The 21,317-nt window shown below is 38.8% G+C and overlaps 1 protein-coding gene across 27 annotated transcripts in view; it reads left to right on the forward strand.

Moving 5' to 3' along the window:
• Window positions 1–21,317, forward strand: part of SOX6 (SRY-box transcription factor 6) — a 449,851-nt gene that overhangs the window by 353,758 nt on the left and 74,776 nt on the right. For all 27 annotated transcript variants that reach the window (XM_077818342.1, XM_077818361.1, XM_077818360.1 and 24 more), the window contains 2 exons: window positions 15,058–15,207; window positions 19,205–19,385. In XM_077818342.1, coding sequence (XP_077674468.1) covers window positions 15,058–15,207; window positions 19,205–19,385 — 331 coding nt within the window. The remainder of the gene's footprint in view (window positions 1–15,057; window positions 15,208–19,204; window positions 19,386–21,317) is intronic.

A 21,317-nucleotide genomic window follows, 5' to 3' on the forward strand; every position in this document is an offset into this window, starting at 1 on the left:
TCTGTCTACACAGTTGTAGGAAATATTGATGTAAGCAATAGTTGTGTGTGCTATCTGCTCATTCTGAGAGGCCAGCTATGTATTCTACACCTTTCTCCCAAACCTGATTCAGAGCCTCACGTATATATATCCAGAAGATATTTGTGCTGTTCAGTTTTTATATGTACAGCTTTCTATTGCTTTTGTCTGTTACTGCACTGTTTTTGTTTTCTCCCTGATTTTGGTGCCAGGTTGGCAGGTCTAGAAATATCCATGAAACAGGCAGCAGTTGCACATCCTTCTCCATAACAGGCACGTGTTTTACTCCTGACTTGATAACTTCACCTTTTGGGTTAGGAAAGTAATGCAGTTCTCAGGTCCCTTCTAATTCATTTCACATAGGCCACTGTATAGCCATCAGACGATACCAGTTTTTAGTCATTACTTACATGAGCTAGAATCAAACTGGTAACCATACCCCACTACCAATCCCCTGAATCATCCAATCCTATGTACATTTTGTATTACAGGCAAAAGTATGAAAATCCATTAAATTATGAAATACAAAGCTTCATAATTACAATCAATTTGTCAGCTTACTGTACATCCTTGGTTCCTTTCCTTGGATGTAGAATTACTGCGTATCACAAATCCCACCTCATAGCTTGCAGCTGCCACTGCTGTAATTTCCCCGGGGCACCTTCATTCTGCTCTTCTATGTGTCTGCTACCCCTCCAACTTTGGAGTTGTCCGCAATTTTGCTCATGTTGAATTGACACTAAAAACAAAAACAAACAAAAAATCTAAAAAAGACATCCATGGAGCATCCATGGAAGGTGTAGAAATTAGTTTTCAACTTTTTAGATTAATTGGTTAACAAAACAAGTCTCTGGAAATCCTAAAAGTCCTGGAATAAGCTACAACTGCCAGCCAGCATTCTGTCTCAGTACTGAGACAGAAGCTGCTCTATAGACTACTAGGTTCCATAGTACCAGAACTGTTGATTTATTTAGACATTACTGTACCAAATGTATAATGGTTGTATGCAATAGTGTCAGAGCTACTATGTAAGATTTTGCAGGACTTAGAGATTGACTGCTCCATCCCAAATTTTGCGATATATTGTGCTGTCTGATAGGGTCACCTAAATCAGAAATAAGTCATCTTGTTTATCCCTGTGCAACGTAAATAATAGTCTACGAGAGCTGTGACGTAGCTGTGAATCAGCATTGTAATTACAGCATTATTTGAAGGAATACAAACCTTTGTGCTTAGGAAGGACTTTATTGCCATTGTCTGGGTACACCACAAGAAGGACAGGAGACACTTGCAATGGATTTTAATTGGGCCGCAACTTTAATATATAGGTGTCTGGGACTACCTGGCAGATAAAGTGTACAGTGCAGGCAAATCCATGCTTATTCAAATCAATTCTCCGGGGCTTCCACCAGGCCCTCTTTATTTAATCCATGCTTATTCAAATCAATTCTCTGGGGCTTCACTCCCCCCCTTTTGTTTCCATCCAGGTCCCCCAGCTGACCTATGGCTTGGCTTGTACCTTACCATCGACCACCCTCGTAAGAGGGTTAAGGAGGGCTATGAGAAGGGGCGGGGGAGGGTTTGGCTCCCTGCCATACCAATCAAGGGAGTCCCCAACCCCCTTCCCCATTCTGTTCCTTTATCCAGTACCTCCTTTTAAGTCCTTTACCTGACCATTTATCTGGTCACTGGCTGCCTTCCCTATGGAGTACCTGCACTGGACATCCACCCAACCTTACAAAATAAGTTGCGGCATGTGGCCTACCACCTTTTCTTCTCACCAGGAAAGGTCCTCCCTCACACCCGCTGTGGGGAAGGAGAAAAAACCTCACTGCACCGAAGCCAGTTCAGGTAGTGCGGGAAAAATTCCTTCCCAGTCCCCATTTAAAAGGAGTGACTAGCATAATGCCCACAGCAGGTCCTAACCCATCCTGCCATTTGCCTCCACTAGGGGAGGGAGGATGGGTGCTGGCTTACTCGCTGTGTGGAACAAAGAGACTTGCCCCAACCAGGTTTCGTACCTTTATGCCCTTTGCACCTCACATTCCTGGGGTGGCGGGGGTGAGTCATTGCTTCAAAGCTGGCAACTGAGCACCTTTTCTACAGCAGTTTCTGTCCTCTCTCCCTCTCCCTCCCCCCACCATAAAGCAGAGCTGTCCTTCCCTGGTAAGCCCCAGACAAACTCTGACCCACCTTAGTTGTGGTGCACTCATTTTGTGCAACTCCCTGAGTTAGTGGAAGGGCTGAGACAGATCACCTAAAATGCTCGCTCCTTTTGTCATGTCCCATGATCATCTTTCTATTTTAATTATTATCTTTTAGATAAAAAGATGCTCAGTGATATTTAAAACTCTTAGCCATTATCTGCAAGGAGTCATAAATACCTAATAGAAGCATGTGTTAACCTTAGCTTTTATGTATTTTGGATACAGAGCAGTAATCATAACCTTCACAACCAATTTACATAGTGTGTATACTTTTGGCTTTCCCCCGCTCTGTTCACACCATCAAAGAAGGGAAAATTAACAAGGCAAGTTAATCAAGGAGTTATGACATTTGCTCACTATGAGAAAAAGCGGTGACCACTGTGGAATTTACAGTATGTAAAGGCTTGCTCACTCTCTCTTGTTTCCCCCCCTCTACTATTTGGCTAGCATTTTTTCCAGGTTATTACAGTTGGTATAGTGAATGGTCAAACCCAGGTTTTTGGGTACCAAGCATTTACATTACCTGCAGGTATTTTAGTGAAACCCACATGGAGCTGGGCAATTTCAGTATTTCAGTTCCACTCTATTTCTATTCCCTAATTCAGACTGCCGTCTCAGTGTATTCAGCAGGTTGTATGGCAGCAGATGAAACAGATGTTTAGACCATACTGGAAAGGAACGGCATGCTGCATTAGGACCTGGATATTCCTCTTGACATCTGGATGCTGCTGGGTCACAAAGCCTGCCTTAGGCCAGGGGGCTGTAGGAGCCTTGTGGCAGTGAGCATAGGGTCTTAGCTGCTCTTTAAGCGATTAGTGCACTGAAGCAGCAATAATGCTGAATTATCGCTTGGTTGCTTTCTTCCAAGGAATCTTGGGACAAAAGGATAGTCAAGGAGGAGTATTTACAGTAGAGTCGTGCTCATAGAGACAAGACTAATTACCATGTGTTAAAAAGCTTTCTTTCAAATAATGTAATATTCAAATAGCTATGGATACTTTAGTCAACTTTGTACAAAGCAGTAAACAAACAGCTTCCAGAAAAACCTGCTTTTCTCATTTAAAATCATTAGGATAAAAAAGACAATTTCAGCTACTTTCCAACTTCATGGTATACTCAAATTGTATGGAACACACAGCAAAATATGACTCAGGACATGAAATAATGTTCATGCCTCTCAGAGACAAAAAGTGTAAACTTCTAATAGCTGCAGGGAAGAATATTAGATATGGAAGCTGTCTGACTTATGCATTGATTATTTATAGTGTCACTTTATCAAGTTGAAAATTTGTGCTGCATGTGCTCCTAGAAGCTGAACTGTCTGCTGCAGCACTTTCCTTTATGATGTGTGTTATTTAAACACAATGGGCGTGGTGTATTGCATGGAAATAGGTGTTTAATGTTTTGTGATTACTAGCTGCCAGAGAAAAGAGCAGTTGCATGGTCTTTCTTCTCCTCATATTATTTTCATTGTTAAGACTATTTAAAACAGGGCCCATAAACAGAGTACAACTTTTTGTAGCACATCAGGTAATATACTGAGGAACAATTTGTTGCTCTTGTTTAACCTCTAGTATGGTAAGGGGGGTCATATTTAATTAACAGTGGCTAAAGGGCTGACCTGAGGGGCAACGAAAAGTGGCTGAGCTGCATTTTCAGAGCCAGGCTGTAATCTGTTGGGAGAGGGAAAAAATAAATTAGAAAGTACCATTTACTGAAATTCTTTCTAACTAAGCTGTATTTCAATGGGCCATTTAATGCTCAGATGGACAAAGGTATTACTTCAGTCATTGAATTGTATCAAACCCTTTCTCAGAGGCCCAGTTTAAAAACTCTACAGGAAAAGTGGCTTAGCATCATATTCTCGGCAGAGCAACATTCAGTCTGTTTGAAAAAAAAAATGAGTGAAATGAGGTGAGACACAGCCGCAAGTCAGTGAGGTTTTTTTGCCTCACCCTCCATCAGTGGCTTCACAAGGGAATTGCTCCTCAGAGTCTGGGCAGGGCAGAAAGGCTTTTTTCCTAGCTGTTACTTTGTTTCCCCGGTCAGCTTTTGGCCTGCCCTTTGTTCTTTCCTGACATGGCAGAAATGTAGTTTTTTCTCTGGGGACCTTAGGGGCAGTACCTACATATTACAAGGTTAGATCTTTGACTCAGTCACATCAGAAGAAAAGGGAAATCTGATTTAAATATCACAGACTTGGGCACTTGTGACTTGAATAGTTATTCTCTTTCAGTAGAATCAACATTATTTATACTCTCGAGTGGTAGGAGAGCACTAATTGTGCTGTTTGAACTTCGGCTGTTTTAAATTTTAAGTATACATTTAAATTCTTATTTTGCAGGAAGTAAATCTTTGTATTGCTATTTTGATGCTGTTTCATTAAATATATCAAGCAGTCTTATAAGGTGATGGGGTGACATACACTAGAAATTTGTTGAGGTGCAGTAAAGCTAATAAACCAACTGTTTTACTTCCCTAAGGGGAAAAAAATACAGTATTAAGGAGGCAACTGCCAGGTGCCTAATTGTGTTGATTGTCTTAGCCACTGGCAGCTATTGATAGTTTATATGAGCGCTAAGTACGCTTTCTTGGCTTTGCTCTCAGAGTTTACCGTAAACTGGTTGTGAACAGGCAGTTTCTAAGAGATTGTATTTAATTGTCATAATATAATCATTCCAAAGTCATTTGGTACTTAAGGAGTTTAAGTCCCAGAAATGATGCTCAAGTGAGAGCTCTCTGTACTTATGCATGTAGGGAAGTTTCTGCAGCATTCCTTCAAAGCAGGAAGAGGTCAAAAGAATAAGATGTACAATAGAAAACCCAACAAAATGGAAATGATCTTAAGAGCACCTTGGTGCACACATGCCTGGAGGCAAATTCAGCTCTCAGTTACACTGCTGCAATTACATTTGAATTCAGTGGAGTTACTCTAAATTTACACCAGTATAATCAGAGTGGGCTTTGGGCTTTGGTGCCTATGCTCTGCCATGCCGTGGTGAGGAGCACAGGGACAGACAGTCAGAAGTTAATTGGTACTTAAATAAATGGATATTATTGCAGAATGCCTATTAGTGTTTCACTCCACATTATATTCCATCACAGCAGCTGTAGTTTTTGGACAGAAGTATATTTGCTGTAACTGCCTTAATTTAAATACAAGCAATGTTAATACCATTTAAAGAAAAATTAGTCAAATGCTAATTTGATCTTTAGTTTACATTTCCCATTACACTAAACTTTAAAATTGATGCACTGTAGCTGGCATTATTAATTAGGGCTCTTTCAGTAGAAATACATACTGTGACAAATGAAACCATACATATATATTGCAATGATACAAAATATGTGAATCAGAGTATTCAAGAATGAATCAAAGACAAAGAATTATATCATTTCTTCAGAATGCCTGGCAATGTGATAATCCAGTCACTAATATTTGCATCAGGCCCCATTATATTACGGTTCTCTGAACAAGTAGCAGTAGTCTGTTTCTTCCAAAAGCCGAGGCAAGAAATCAAAAACCATAAAGAATAGATAGGGTGCAGCTAATTGTTAATGCGTTGCAATTATGCCCCTTTCCGGAATAATAAAATTTTCCCCAGTAGAGGTCAGGATCTTTGTCTCTGACTTATTTAACAGATCCTCTCAAACATCTGTCCAGCAGGCTGTGGACTTTATTAGCAGACAAGAGATCCGACAGAGTTTGAGCCTGCTGGGTCCTTCTTCATCTTCACAGCTGTGGATTAACTCAGACTTTCCAGAAGAGGACAACCATATGGAATAATTGGTGTCACTGTGTAGCTAAAAAAAAAATATGAAGAAACAAATGTCGTCCAAACACAATTCAGTGTCTTTCTGGTCACAATTACCAGTCTGTTTAAGAAATAAGAAAGGCAGCATTACACTAAAAAAGGAAAGCCTATTCATATCTGTGTAGGAACCTAATCAGGCTCTTGTTTCCAATGACGATGGCTCCACAGTCGCACCAGGACTGCGACAAGAATGCTTCTTTTGTGTGCCGATAATGTGGAAGTGATAAAATTTCCTATAAGAGACTTATGTGTTTACATCATGAGATGTGTTATTTGACAAAATGCTTTGTTCTCTGCATATTTTCCATGCAGAGTTTCATGCTGGGTTGTTTTGCTGGAAAGCTTTGATTAGCTACAATTAGTTGCTGAAGTAAAATAGACACTTTTGTTTTATGAGTCCTCTTGCTGAGCTGTAAATTATAGTAAAATATATAAGGAGTGACAGAAAGAAGTGCTGATTTGAACCTTTGACCTATGATGGGCATAAAAACATAAGATAACTCCTTCAAAGGACTACAAAGAGACCTAAATATTCCATGGTCCACTTAAAGTCAGGTCCTTTTAACAAAGTAAAGCTGTTATTTTACATGAGGGGACATTGACTCTGCAGTATTAAAACAATAGAAACTACAATATCTAAAATATTTACATTTTTATTTTAATTTAATACAGGTTGACCATTGTCCGCAGCAGGGGTTTGGGAGTTCTGAGGGTATTTTTTGTTCAGAGTAGTAAAGGGAATGTAGTCGGTAAAAAAAGCTGGTGGAATGGTAGTGAGGTCTAAGTACATGTTGCATTGCAGCTTGATGGAAATAGTAAATTAGATTTATATGTTCTCCTAAGAAGCCATGCATTGAATAACTTTGAGAACCATAGGAGACTGTTCCTATGCCATATGTTGAGTAGCAGTCACAAAGATTAAAACACACCCAACCCTACTGGTATCTATAGAAAAGAAAAAAGTGCATGAATATGAATAACTAGTATTCATTAACCTCTTAATCCAGTAGATGGCAATTTTTCCAATTGAGACTTCAGTAAACCGTTGTGTTCAGAGAAGGTGCACAAATAGAAACATAGGAGAAAAAAGAAGTCCTCAGATTCCATCCATGAACATGAAATGTATCATTTGTATTCTCACAAAGGCAGTTAGTTTGTTTGCAAATGGCAGGCTGTAATAAATTTGCAAGCGCATTAGCCAGCAAACTCATTAATAATCTGCGCAACAGCCTTTGTTATGATGACATTAGTCACAATAATTCATTGGCTGTCGGCTTGTGTTTCACCTAAAGGCCTTTTTCAAAGGTGTTTGGCGCAGTATTGTGAGAAGTGGTGTAGCAGTAAGTTATATACTACACCATGCAAACTCTTTGTGCAGTGCTGGATCTGTAAAATCAGAATGGTCCAATCTCTCAGTCCCCACTGTAGATATTAAAAGGGGTAGGTAGGGTTAACTCCCCACAAAAACAGCAAAAGAAAGAAAATCAAGGAAATATTTTTTAAAAGGAAGCATATGGCTGTGATATAGGAAATTGATAGGTTTTAGACAAATTAAACCTTTGAAGTATGCTCTTACCTATTGTTTTAACATTTATCATTTTAAAAATTTTTCCTAACTGCAACTCCACCTTTCTATATATGTGCTGCAATCAGTGCCACTTCAGTTATACACCTAATTAAAGTCAAATACTCATTGGTTACTGTATATAATAAGCATATGAGTTAAAGTGAAGTCCTATGCTTGTTGGTACTTTATATTTTAAAATTATATTTCAGTGAAGCCACAACCAAATTTTTAGGTTTAGTGGGATTTTCTGAGCTAAATGTAATAAATAATATGTTAATGAATCGAAATGTTGTTCATTTACATCCCTTGTGCGTTTTATAAGAGTACAAATAGTGTGGGCCACATTCTGCTCTCACTTACACCTGTACAACCATATTTAACTCATATTTAACTTACTATATAAACACACACATTTATAGTATCTACAGTTCTAATAGGTAACATCTGTGCAAATGGACTGTAAAATGAAAGAAAACATGTACTTTTAAAATAAAACATATTTCTCTCTTTCTTTTTAGGAGATGTTTTCACACAAAAAAATGCTTTGCTTTTTCAAGCGCTGAGATTTTTTTAATCAAATAATCAGTGTAAGCAATTATAGATGCGCCTTTCCTCCTCCTTTTCGACGGAAGGAAGTCACAGGCCCAGATGCAGAGCTGTGGAAGATATTTTTCTAGCGACAGCATCTGATTCCTTGGCAGACTCCACAGGCAGTAGCATAGGACCTTTGGAGTTGCCTCTGGGTTTGTCACATGGTTATGCGCTAATGGGTTTCTTGGGCTAGCTTGTATCTCTGGATACCATTTTCCTTAAGCTTACCTTTGACTCTAAGGACTCTGTATTTAGTTTATTTGGGGACAAAACGCTATGCAAATCTCTCTAGACCAGGGGTCTCAAACTCAAATGACCACGAGGGCCACATGAGGACAAGTACATTGGCCCGAAGGCCGCACCACTGACCACCCCACTCCGCTGCCCGGCACCGCCCCCACTCCACCCCTTCCGTGAAGCCCCGTGAGGGGGTGCAGGAGGGGTGCAGGGTGCAGCAGGGGGCTCAGGGCAGGGGGTTTGGCTGCAGGAGGGGTTTGGGGGGCGGCTCCGGCCCAGTGTGCACGAGGGGCAGGCCACTTCCTGGAGCAATGCGGGGGCAGCGCAGGCAGGCAGGGAGCTGGCGGGCTGCAGAAAATGGCCCGTGGCCCGCAGCCCGCGTGTTTGAGACCCCTGCTCTAGACAAAGGCAGCTTGTTATAAACAAACAAGTAAAATAACCTCGTGATAGTCTTTGTTTACATAGCTAACCTCTTTCCCATTTCTTATTAATTATAGTATTACAGTAGAGCTGAGAGGTTCCAGCTGAGATCAGGGCCCCATTGTGCAAGGCACTGTACATACCCAGAGTAAAAGACATTCCTGACCCAAAGAATCTACCAGTCTAAATAAAAAGGCAGACAAAGATAGGAAGTATTATTATTTCAATTTTACAGAGTATCCCTATTTTACTGAGGCACAGAGGGATAATGGGTAACCTTTTTCAATTGTGGGACTTTGAGTCCTAAGTGCCCAAGACACTTTTGAAAATCAGACTTAGGCTCCTAAATCACTGAGATGCTTTTGAAAAGTTTGCCCTAAGTGAATTGCCCAAGGTCACACAGGTGGTTGAACTGGGAAATTGACCCCATACTTTCTGAGACCCAATCCAGTGATTTAAGCACAACACATTTTTTCCTTCCAATAGAAATAACACTGTTTGGAGCAGGGATTCTGTCTTTCATTGTATCTGTACAGCACCTAGCACCTTTTGGATGCCACAGCAAAAATAAATAATAATAAAAAAATGAGTCCATCAGAGATTTTTTCTTTTTTTGCTGAACAGTGCACTGGTATTGTATTGAAGAAGTTGCTGTTGTAGCTAGGCTTTATAAGTCCTGTCTTTGTGATTAGAGAGTTATTATGTTATATTATGAATGTATGGTGTACATCCCGGAGGAAAATTCTGGAGTTATAGCTCTGCAACACTACCAGCTAAATGCACTATATAAGAAAAAACAACCACATCAAGTGCCATAATGCATTTGCAGTCATCCCTACAGAATTTTTTCCTTCTGAAACTGAATTACTCATTGTCTCAAAGGCTGAACTTTCATCTCTGTAAATAAGATATTACAGTATTGCACAGTTTATTTAGAACTCTAACAAATAAGGTTCCTCAATTGAGGCTCTATAGTTTTATTGTTTTTAACTGTAGCAAACATATTCCTTGTAGATATAAAATAGGATTTATGTTTGTATTAAGAGAAGACATTAAAGTTAAGCAGCAAGCTTAGAATTTCTTATTTTTGTTCAGACCCCAAAATACTTCTCACACCTTAGGAGATATTGCACTGTACAAATACATAGGAAGGAATGGATATTTTCATTTACTTTGTGAATCGTCTTGTACAAGAGAGTAGAAACCTATATGTTTTTAGAAACACTTCTTCCTTCTTTCCCACGTATCCAGCTGAATCCCGCTGGCTCTGAATATTTCTCAAATCTATCTTTTCCACTCCATCTGACCTTTACAACCCTCATTTGTGTTTTGATTCTCTCTCACCTTGGGAACGGTGACTGCCTTCTTCTGACCTCCCTGCATCTTATCTTGCTTTGCTTCGGTATCTTTGAAATTTTGCCACAAAAATTATTTTTCTCTTCCAGCACTTGGACCATTGTGACCTGGTTCCCCTTCATCATCAGCATTAAACTTAAAGCTTCTAGTCCAGACATGTAAGGTTCTGCACAAATCTGCTCTGGCTTGTATGTCTAATCTCATTTTCTCTTACTTTCCCTCTCAAACCCATAGTTTGGCTCCATACAAGTTTAATTGCGCTCTCCATCTCTTCCCACTCTCTCAATTGTGCCTATTTCCACACTGCTCTGTTATGCCTGAAGCAACATCCTACCTCAAATGCAGCAGTTGAGCGCCTTCTCTTCATTCTAATACCTTCTTGAAACATATGCCATTCATGAGGCCTTTCAGTGATATCGCACTTAAGACTATATGTGTGTAAAAACATATTCTGTCTGCCTATCAAAACTCTGTTACACACACCCCCACACCAGATAAGTGAAACAACAAAGCTTGATGATAATGAAGCTAATGACAACAACACTACTTTGTACTTCTATAGCACCTACAATCTGTGACTCTCAAAGCTCTTTGCATTCATTTAGCCTGAAAGCGCTACAATATGAGGTAGGCATCATCATTCTGGTTTTAAAGATGGAGGAAATCTAAGACACAGAAAGGTTATGTGATTTGCCCATATTAGCACAGTAGAGTGCCAGTGAAGGGTGTTGTGTGTGTAAGTGCAAGGTGAAAAGTGATGAGGGGTATAGGGAAGCCTGCATTAATGAGAGAGTTCTTGTATGGCTAGTCACTAGAGCCTACTACTAGTGAAGGAACTGAGTAGGCCTAAGCACCTTACGTTCCACCCAGACATGTCTATATTTTGGTGATGGGCATAGTGATCTTTGCCTATTATTTATGTATCTCACAAAGGGGTTGTGAGACTTAGTTAGTAGATGCTTTTGAAATCCTTCAAGATCCTTGGATGAAACGCACTGCAGAAGAGCTCAGTATTATCATCCGATTGATTTATTGCAGGTAATGTTTGGATATGCGTAAAGTTTTTCACAATATTAATGAAATTAAAATAGAAATATTCAGTGCTCTAGGTAGTTTCTGTTTAGTAAAACAGGGAGTAACCACAATTGTATTATGTAACTCAGTTTTAATGCTTAGAAATCTAGGCCAATTTCACTCAAGTTGGTAGTAGAAAACCCTGTAGGGGTTCTTTCCAAAGCAGGATTGGTACTATTAGTGCTTCCTGGATGTAGCTTTAAGATATAGCCAGAGCTCCCTGCTTAGGGACCTGAATATGGATTTTGGAGCCTTAACCAGTTTATAAAAATTCTGATTTTTAAAAGTGCTAAGCACCCAGCAGCTCCCGCTGACTTCAAAAGGAGCTGCTGTGTGCTCAGCATTTTTGAAAATTGGGTTCACCTATATTTAAAGGGCCTATTAGGATTTTAGGAACCTAACTATAGGTACCCGTTTTTGAATATTTTGACTTTGGTTTGAATCTGGGCTATTAAATGTATGATACAAACTGGGTCTTGAGTACTTGATGAATCTGAACCCACTAGTAGAGAGGTTGAAAAGAGAGTATGTTTCAATGTTTAAAAAAAGAAAAGGAGGACTTGTGGCACCTTAGAGACTAACAAATTTATTTGAGCATAAGCTTCCGTGAACTACAGCTCACTTCATCGGATGCATGCAGTGGAATATACACAGGGAACATGAAACAATGGGTGTTACCATACAACCTTTCAATGTTTAAGTTGCTCTTATAATATTCTCACTCCAGCTACGTAAATAACTATCGTTTTATGTGCTAACGTAAATGGATGCAGTAATATTTAGAGTTGCTTTAAATTTATAAGTAACCGGACTGAAAAGAATTGCTGTGACTCATTAGTTACTGCGGTGGCTGACTAATACATCTTAAAAATCATGATTTTGGGGTAGGTTAATACATTTTTATAGTCATTAGTCAATAGCTAACAAGTTAGCATTTCAATTGAAAGATTTCTTTAGAAACTTTCACTCCAGAACATTAAAATCTAACAGCCTACATTCATTTTCCCTTCACATTTTTTTTCTTGAAGTTCCTTATAAACTCTTCATTGCCTGATCTACTCTATGTACACTCCTAGATTGCTATTTAAGGTCATATTTTCAAAGGGGAATGTACAATTATGTTTGCAAAAAGATCTGTTTGCACCAACAGATCTGTTATTTGCACATATTAATTCAGATTGCCTAATCCCTGAGACATGCAGGTATTTATGTGTAGTTACCCAACTTTTCTGCCCAAATGACAAAGGCACCAGGGTGAATTTTTGTGGTTTCGAGCTCTGCCTCTGTTTCTGGAAAAACTTGGTCTTGCATGTACCAAACCAAAAAGTTCATATATACAATGCCTTTTTATTTTTGTTATGCTTAGGACAAGTTTACAACACTGCCAGGTAAAACAATTCCAGACATATGACTTAGCACATAAAATTGTCAACACAGTGTTACAGTATAAAGGCAACTTTATTAAATTTTTAACATTAGCAGACCTCCACTCAAGCAATTTCCCATACAGGCCCATAATCCTTGTTACTATCTTTGCTCATCCTTGAAGACTTGGGGGAAGTTCAGTGCCCAGCCCCCATTGAGGAGCAGCTGCTAAGTTACAAATTACGAATTAGTCCTCTTCTCACTAGAAAATCAGACTTGCTTCTGCATACTCAGAGACATGAGACATTAGGCCAAGACTTCTACTGCAAGGACTTCTGCTCTGCCCTGAGGATGCAACAAATACATCTCTATCAATGGTTGTCCACTGGGCTACAAACTGAAAGTGCTGCAATATCACTGTTCACACTGCTGCCTTCATCCTGTATGAAAGTCTCTGTTGATGTGAGGAGAGTAACTTTCATCCAGCCTTCTCACCCTCACAACATGCTCAAAAGGAAGGCAACCCCCCCCCCCCCAAAAACGTTGGTGTTAAAGTCAGTGGGCAACTGGAGGAAAATTCCTTCCCAGACCTTAAAATTGCAATATCCGGTGTAGAACTTCTAGGCTACTTTAAGCAGAATCTGGATGAGCCATCTTTTGGCTCTGAAGCATGCTGTCTGTACTGCCATTGTAGTTATGAATGCTCTTGTGGCTAACTCGCAGTATTGACAGCTCTGTAGTAGACAGAGAAAAGCACTAAACTCCAAACATTCCTGTTACAATCAGCTTGTTCCTAAAGATGTATTTTTGTTTGTTCTGTCATCAGTTCCACTATACAGTATCTAATTTATCCTGAGCTGAAACTGTTCAGGCTTCAAGAAATTTGAAAATGTGCCTTTTTACTATCAAATAGTAATGTAGTCTATTAAACTAACAAAGAATGACCCTAAGAACATGATGTTAGTTTATATGCCATTGCCAAGGGGAGCTGATAAGATCCCAGCAGTAGAGCAGAACATTTACTACTATATACAATTCTTCATTTTCATTATTCAGTGCAGAACAGAAAACTGGGAAATTAGAGTGCTAGCAGAGGAAAAAAGACAGTACTTCAACCTAAATATTTAAATGTATCTGATTTCAGAAGGCTCCTGTCTTGTCCATGTGGAGACTGTGCCTGGCATTTTGAAGGGATGGGATGTAGTGGAGGCTTAGGGAAACAAACAAACAAATAAAAAAGTCAAATTTTTCATTAAGCACCCAGAGTTCTGACTCTGACCCTTCTGCATGCATTTGTCTAGCCACTGAGTCATTGAGCACATAGTATTGTGTAACTTTCATTTCTTTAGAGGCTTGTTATATTAGAAAAATTGTTCCAAAGAAAGCAACAATTATGACATAAGCACATCTGGCTCTTGCAAATTATTCTTTATTAAGCTTTCATTTAATTACATGTGCTGAAAGGTCTGCTTTTGATTACTGTAATTTTTTTTATTTGTCCATCTGAATGATAGTAATGTTGGAAATTACACACAAACCACCTGTTTTTTTTTCACTAATAAGGCAAAGTTTATACAGATTTATGTGTGGAAGAGGGATTAGGATCCTCCCCTGTTTATGGTAGAAGGATTATTGCTACTGCTAATTCAAGGTGAGGGATTAAAGGTGGCCATTAGAAGGAAACTAAAACCTGTTTGTTTTTGGTTCAGTAAACACTTCATAATGCTAGGAATATTTGACTTTAATGCACATCTTTTTCACTTAAACTTCTGAAAAATGGAGGAAGTTGTGTGTAAATTCTATGATAATATTTAAGGGTGTATTTGTGTCCTCATCTTTATGAGCAGGGATTTACACCACTACTTCTCATTGGTGTTAATGGGAGTTAGACTGCATCAGGGTGAAAATATATAACCTATTGCCTACTTTACCATTAAACAATATCAAGAGAAAACATGGCAGTGCTTTTCAGTAGCACACTAATCCCAACTTCAATTCCCAGTACAATTCTGCTGTTGATGGAGAGTTGCTATGCTGCTATGTAAAGACCTGTTTCATATTTTTCATGGGGATTGTTTTTTGTTTTTGTAAACAGGCTTACAGCATTGGGATGATTGTTTACCAGCCTGGGCACAATATTTATCCGTCTGCCCTTTACATGATAATTGTTGACAATGGATTAATATATTAATATATTATGTGTCTGTCTAATAAAAATAGTTACTTGCCCTGGGTGAGAATTTTGCAAATCTACTGATTTTTTTAAAGTATCAAGCAGGAAAACCTCAAACAAGAAAGTGCTGAAAAAAGGGAAGCAGCAGCAAGGTGATAGAATGATGTACATTTATCACATCTCTGTCTTAGGACAGTTGCAGGCAATATTCTATACTTGTTTCTTGTCTTGCAGCAACTCTATGCAGCTCAGCTGGCCAGCATGCAGGTTTCTCCTGGAGCCAAGATGCCTTCTACTCCCCAGGCACCAAACACAACAGGCGCACTCTCACCTACTGGGATGAAAAACGAAAAGCGAGGGACCAGCCCTATAACTCAAGTGAAGGTATTTTTCGATGGAAATTTTTTTTAGCATTTGAAAGAGGTGATGCGATTAGCAGCGCAACACCGTCCACATATTTATTTTAACAGTAGGAAGTCCAACCGTATGAAAGCTCATTCCCAAATGAAATATTCCTCTTCAGTGGTATGCTGTCAGCATGGAGAATGGAAGAGCAGGTGTTCACTCCTTGGAAACAAGAATATCAGGCATTCCCCTTCATCTCTATATCCAGTACTGAAAATTCATCCCTCAAATTCAGTATCTTCAGGAATCAGTTTTTAATTTGATAATGTGTATAAATAGTATCTATTTTATTACGTGATTTCAAATAAGGCATGAAATGCAACCTATGCTTCAGAAAGCTGGTGCTAACTTACATTGTGAGGGCCAGAGGGACCGTAGCCCTTCTAATTATTTCACAACTCCCAGGCTGCACCTTTTACACAACTTTGGAAAAAGCCTCCACATAAAAATAAAAATGTAAATCAGGGCTCCAGGGAAAAAAACTGTGTCACTGCAGATTGATTTGCCTCTTGTTGATTTCACACAGCTACTGACGACGAGGCTGCTCCTTGTCGGTTTTGCGCCATTGCTGAATGCTTGTGCCTGCTTATTCTCAGTTGCTTGGAACGAGGCAGCTACAACGTGGCACTTGGCAGCAGCTTGAAATGAACATGATGCACCCCTCCAACTTTGTGCTGCAGCTGGTACCTGTGGGTGGTACCGGGTTGCCTTTATTGCTGTGTTTTGCTGTGGTTGTATTGGATTTCACGATGCCAAACAGGTTGAGAAACAAATTGCTTCAAACTACAAAACTCTTAGTTTGTGGGAAAATGTTTGGACATGCTATTGATTTGATTAGCTGGCACGACAAATATAAAGACATTAAACTGAACTATGGAGGACACAAACTGGTTTTCCACAAGAAAAAAAAACGTTCCTTGAGAATAACAAAAAATCCTATAGACCCACAATCATGTCTCAAATCATGCTGGGAAGATTCTACTCTTTTGGGTGAGAATTTTATTTTATTTTATTTTATTTTTTTGACAGGTGAGTAAAAATATTGTTTTTTTCATTATCATCAATCATCATGGTAAAGAGTGAGTGAGTAGATATTTCTGCCTGAGCTGATAAATTTCCACTACACTTTTGTGCTATGTTGAGAGTACTAATAAATAAAAACTATTCCATTATGGACAGATCCAGCATTTGTTTAGCAAAGCGTCCACTTTACTTAACTGTGGATACATATTAGTCTAATATTTCACCTCTCGGAATCCAGTGCTGTTCTTCAGAGCCGTTAGTGAGATTTGCCACATACGTTGAGTTTCTAGAGGTCGATGCAGAAGCAGCCAAAGTAGAGGCAAAATGTTTAAGCAAAGTTGCTATAGTATAGTGATACCAAACACCAGTGATTTAGAGGATTGAGTACATGCTATTGAGTACATTAATGTGAAAAAGTAATTTTGTAAGTGAATGAGCCAAATGGATCTACACCAAACCAAACCGTTACTGGATGAGCAAAATTTTCCCTGGTTAAATGTAAACACATATCTGCTTGAACTAAAGCCAATACCATTCCAGTTTCGTTGGCCAGCTGAGTTCGATTACTGACTTGACCACAGGCAAATTCTTGGGGGTTTCCCTACACAATTTTACTTGAATGGACTGCAAGTATATGTTAATAAAAATCTTTTTATACTTATTTTATTAAGCACACTATTGTATTGAAAATATTAGAGGTCAATTCCAAGGTTTTCATGTAGAGAAGTATGACGGGGTTATCATAAAAGAAAAATTAATGAATAATTTAAAGCCACTCCAATAAAGTAGTGCTCGAGTGCTCTCTTTGAGAATTCTGTTACCCAGACAGTGAACAGCAGTTTTAACTGTCATGCATTTCTTAATAAACCGTACATTCCTTCTTTGTGTTTAGCCATCGGTTGGTACAACATACATGCACTGGTATTTAATAGGGCTAATAGAATTATTTTATAGGAGTCAAAGTTTTCAAAAAATAATGTTGGGATTTCACATCAGTGTCCAGAAAGCTTTCCAACCTTACAGCTATTTCAAATCAATGATGAAGTCTGATATGGAGGAACAAACAAAAAGATTCTGGAGGTGTGCAAAAGCAATGAATTTTCATTTGTCACAGGATCGTTACTACTGGTCACAAAGTTATTTGACCATTGAGCATGTTAGCATAAGCTTTTGTGTGCGTACGGTCATAATCCTTCAACCAGCAAGCAGCTTAGCCCAGGATGAGCCCTGGGTCCACATGGAACCCTGTTGAAGTCACCAGGGCTCTGCAGGGTTACACAGCTTGCTGTATCATGGCCACAAAGCACATGAACATGCAGCTGGGTCTGCACAGGCAGCCCCCTGCATTCCTGCAGAGCTCCATTGGTTTCAGTTGGGCTCTCCACGGGTACATGTGTCTGCCTGCATTGCAAAGTCAGGGACTGTGTTTGCAATTAGCAACTAATATAGGGGAGAAACATATCCTGCAATTTTACAGAAATAATATTAACTTTGGAGATGTGAAGGTACTATAAATCAGCACCTATTTGTTATGCTGGCATATTGAATGTGTTATATATGAGTAGATGTACTTTGCTGAATCACTACTCGCTAGTAAGGAGAATGGGAAAAATGAGATAAAACAGTGTATTATTGTATTCTGTCATAGATTTCTAAACTTCATAGTATTCAGTGCTGTCTTCTAAAATATAGACTATGTAGCCTTACATCCAGCATATTTTAGCTTTGTGTGTATTTTAAATGAGAGAGCTCTTCATTTGGCTCTTTCATTTTAATTACAGAAAATCTGTGTTCTCTTTTTAGAATGCTCTGACTTGCTGGCTGCTTAACAAGCTAAGCAAGGGGGACATGCCCTAAGAACAGGGAGAGGATGGCCATGTGAATGGTGGATCTTGATCAAAGAAATGACTTACTTAGATTCTCTCTCTTCCCAAAGTTAGACATTTGTTAAAATTGGACTCATTCTCCCATATCACTGACACAAAATGTATGTCAAAGAGTATGAATGTCTTCCACAGTTATCTGGCTACAGAGCTATCTATGTCTATACCAAATTTACACATTTAGGCATTTTCTCCGTCTTCATGTTGCTTGCATACTGCAAATTAAAGATACAGACACAATAGTGTTCGAACTTGGTAGAAGTTATTACAAAATGACCACTGTGTTCGTTTCATGTTTCACTATGTTTTGTTTCATGTACATGAAATGTAATATTTAATTCTACATAAAATATGGCAAAATTACATGTGACAGTGGAATAATAAAATATTTAAAATGAAATTGTAGAAAATGTTATATATTTTAAGTTCTGAATACTGTGCATAGATGATTGCAGTACATTTACATTCTCTGCAAAACTTCCTTTTTAATGATAGGAAGAGAGTGTAGATTAATATCCCATGCAGAGTGTGCACCCAAAAAAGATATATGAAAGGTGTGCAGAAATGGCAGTGTTATCCGTGTATGGGCCAAAAATGTAAAAGAGGGCTCTAAATATTTCCCTTGATCAGTGATATTTGTTTAATTTCTAATATATGAAAAAATTAACAACATAGCTTATTTATAGTCCCAGGAACTTTTGAAACAGAACCAGCACAAAAGCCTTACTGAGCTGCTGGAAATTTTAAATAATTCTTTGTAAATGCCCTGGGTTAATTTAGATCTCTGAAAACACATTAGGAAATTAATCTGTAATGTGAGCTAATTCAAATTTTAATTTGGCAAAAAGAATGATCCAGCCACACAGTTAATGTAAACAGAAGCATAACACAGAGAAATTAATGAGGTTTCCTTTCGTTGAATCTTCAAGGAGGCAGATAATTAGCTTCTTTTGTTATTATTGCAGGAGAATGTGGCATTGTCTCGGAGGTGTAAAATGACTGTGTCTTACTAAGTGATAATGTGTTTCATTTGTCTTTTTCTAATAATTATTTACATTAAACTCTTGTAGGATGAAGTAGCGCAGCCACTGAATCTCTCAGCCCGACCCAAAACTGCTGAACCTGTCAAATCCCCGACGTCACCGACGCAGAGCCTCTTCCCAGCTAGTAAAACCAGTCCAGTGAATGTGCCAAATAAAAGTGGCATCCCGAGCCCTATTGGAGGGACATTGGGAAGAGGATCCTCTTTAGGTAAACCCACAAGTGGAAGGGAAATAACTGGTGATTTCAAAAAGGGAAATCTTTTCCCAAGAGGTGCGGTTTCTGAGTGAGATTCTCACCTTGAGAATGATGAGTGCTTTTAAAAGGAGGGACACAATTAAATAGACACTTGAGGCTACATTTTCTGGTTAAAACAAGGAAAACATTAGCAAGGAAAGTTGTTTAATCACTCTTATTGCTAAGGATTTTCACTCCATGCAGTAGTCATATATAATAAATCCCTACAGGAATACAGCACGTAAGCATATTGTACAAGAAGGATATGTAATTATAGAAATTTTGTGTGAATAATGAAGATTTCCCCCCCTCCCAAAGTTAATTGTGTGTATAGGTACAAGGCTCAATTTTCAAATGTGGCTTCTGGATTAGGCAACAAATGAGCATATGAATGAATACAAGAGTCAGTTTGAATGCCTTACTTGGATTTTAAAACGTGGTGGCCCATACATGAGCTTAATCCAATGGGATTACTCAGGTGTTTTAAATTAAGCATGTTCTTAAAGTGCTTTGCAGGATTAGGGCCAGAGTACTGAGCATCTTCAAGGATCGGACCCATGTATATTTAAAGTAAACTGTTCTAGAATCTCAGGCAAGTAGATAGCTTGACTTGCTTTTCCTTGCCTGAATATGCCTGTTAGTCTTACTCAGAATAGTGTTCCTAAAGAAATATAATCTTCCATCATTTAAAGTTTCAGCATCCCATGAACCAGTGGTGTTCTAGATATGCAGTATCCTTGCACCAAGATCTTAATCTGAATATGCTGACATTTTTTTTTGATGGTAGAAAGATAGGAGGGTTTCTGTTCAGACAGTTCAAATCTCTTTATTATTCGTTGCCCACAAATGTTCATATTTCCAGGTTTTGTACATTCAAATGTTTGTGGATAGGGAATTTTTGACCCATATGCAAGATTCACAAATGAAAAATTTGTTTTCAGTGAAGGTAGTTTATAAAGGTTAGATCATCCAGTCAAGGAACAGAATTCTTATAAGTTAACTGTGGACTGAATATTTACGACAAACTGGTTGTTCACAATCCATACCTCAGATATGCTTGTAAAATACACTTGTAAAATATAAACAAATTTGTAAAAGTTATGATGTGTTCCAGACAACTTCACAATCCCATGGGGAATGTTTCCTGAAATATAGTTTCTGCAGCTTCCTAGATGTCATTTGGTCTTTCTGTCGTGTTATTTCTAAGTGGCCCTACTATTGTTGTATCTAACCCTACAGAACAGCAGGTAAGTTTGAAGCCAGACTACTAATGGCATTTTTAGAGACAGGCAGAGAACAAAAGTGGCAGAGGATGAGGATATTTTCAATTAAAAGTTAAACTACAAAAACATTGTATGCTTTCTTCCCCAGTCTAAAAGTAGAAGCGGGACTATGACGATATGTGGTAAAATGTTCAGTTTCTCTCAGCAGACTTAGGAGCCTGTGTCCCATTTTCAAAATTACTTGGGGCCATTTTTTTTAAAACCAATGGGACTTTGGCACCTGTGGGTATGTGTATACTGGGGGAAAAAACCCAAAACCTTGTGACAGCAAGTCTCAGAGCTCAGGTCTACAGACTCAGGCTTGTGGGGCATACTACGGTGCTAAACATGGCTGCATACACATTCCAGCTTGGACTGGAGCTCAGGGTCTGAAGCACACCCCACTCCCTGGATTCAAAGTCCAAACTCCAGTCTGACCCAGAACATCTATATGACTATTTTTAGTGCCTTAGTGGGAGTCCCACAAGCCCAAGCGTGTAGACCTGGGCACTGAGATTTGCTGCCGCAGGTTGGTTTGTTTTTGCAGGGTAGACATACTGCAAGTGACTTAAGGAGCTTTTGAAAATTTTACTCGGGGAACATAGATTGTGTTCTATTGTGACACTGTTTTAGGGAGGAGCAC

Source organism: Eretmochelys imbricata, chromosome 6 (genome assembly GCF_965152235.1).
Source record: "Eretmochelys imbricata isolate rEreImb1 chromosome 6, rEreImb1.hap1, whole genome shotgun sequence".
NCBI lineage: Eukaryota > Metazoa > Chordata > Testudines > Cheloniidae > Eretmochelys > Eretmochelys imbricata.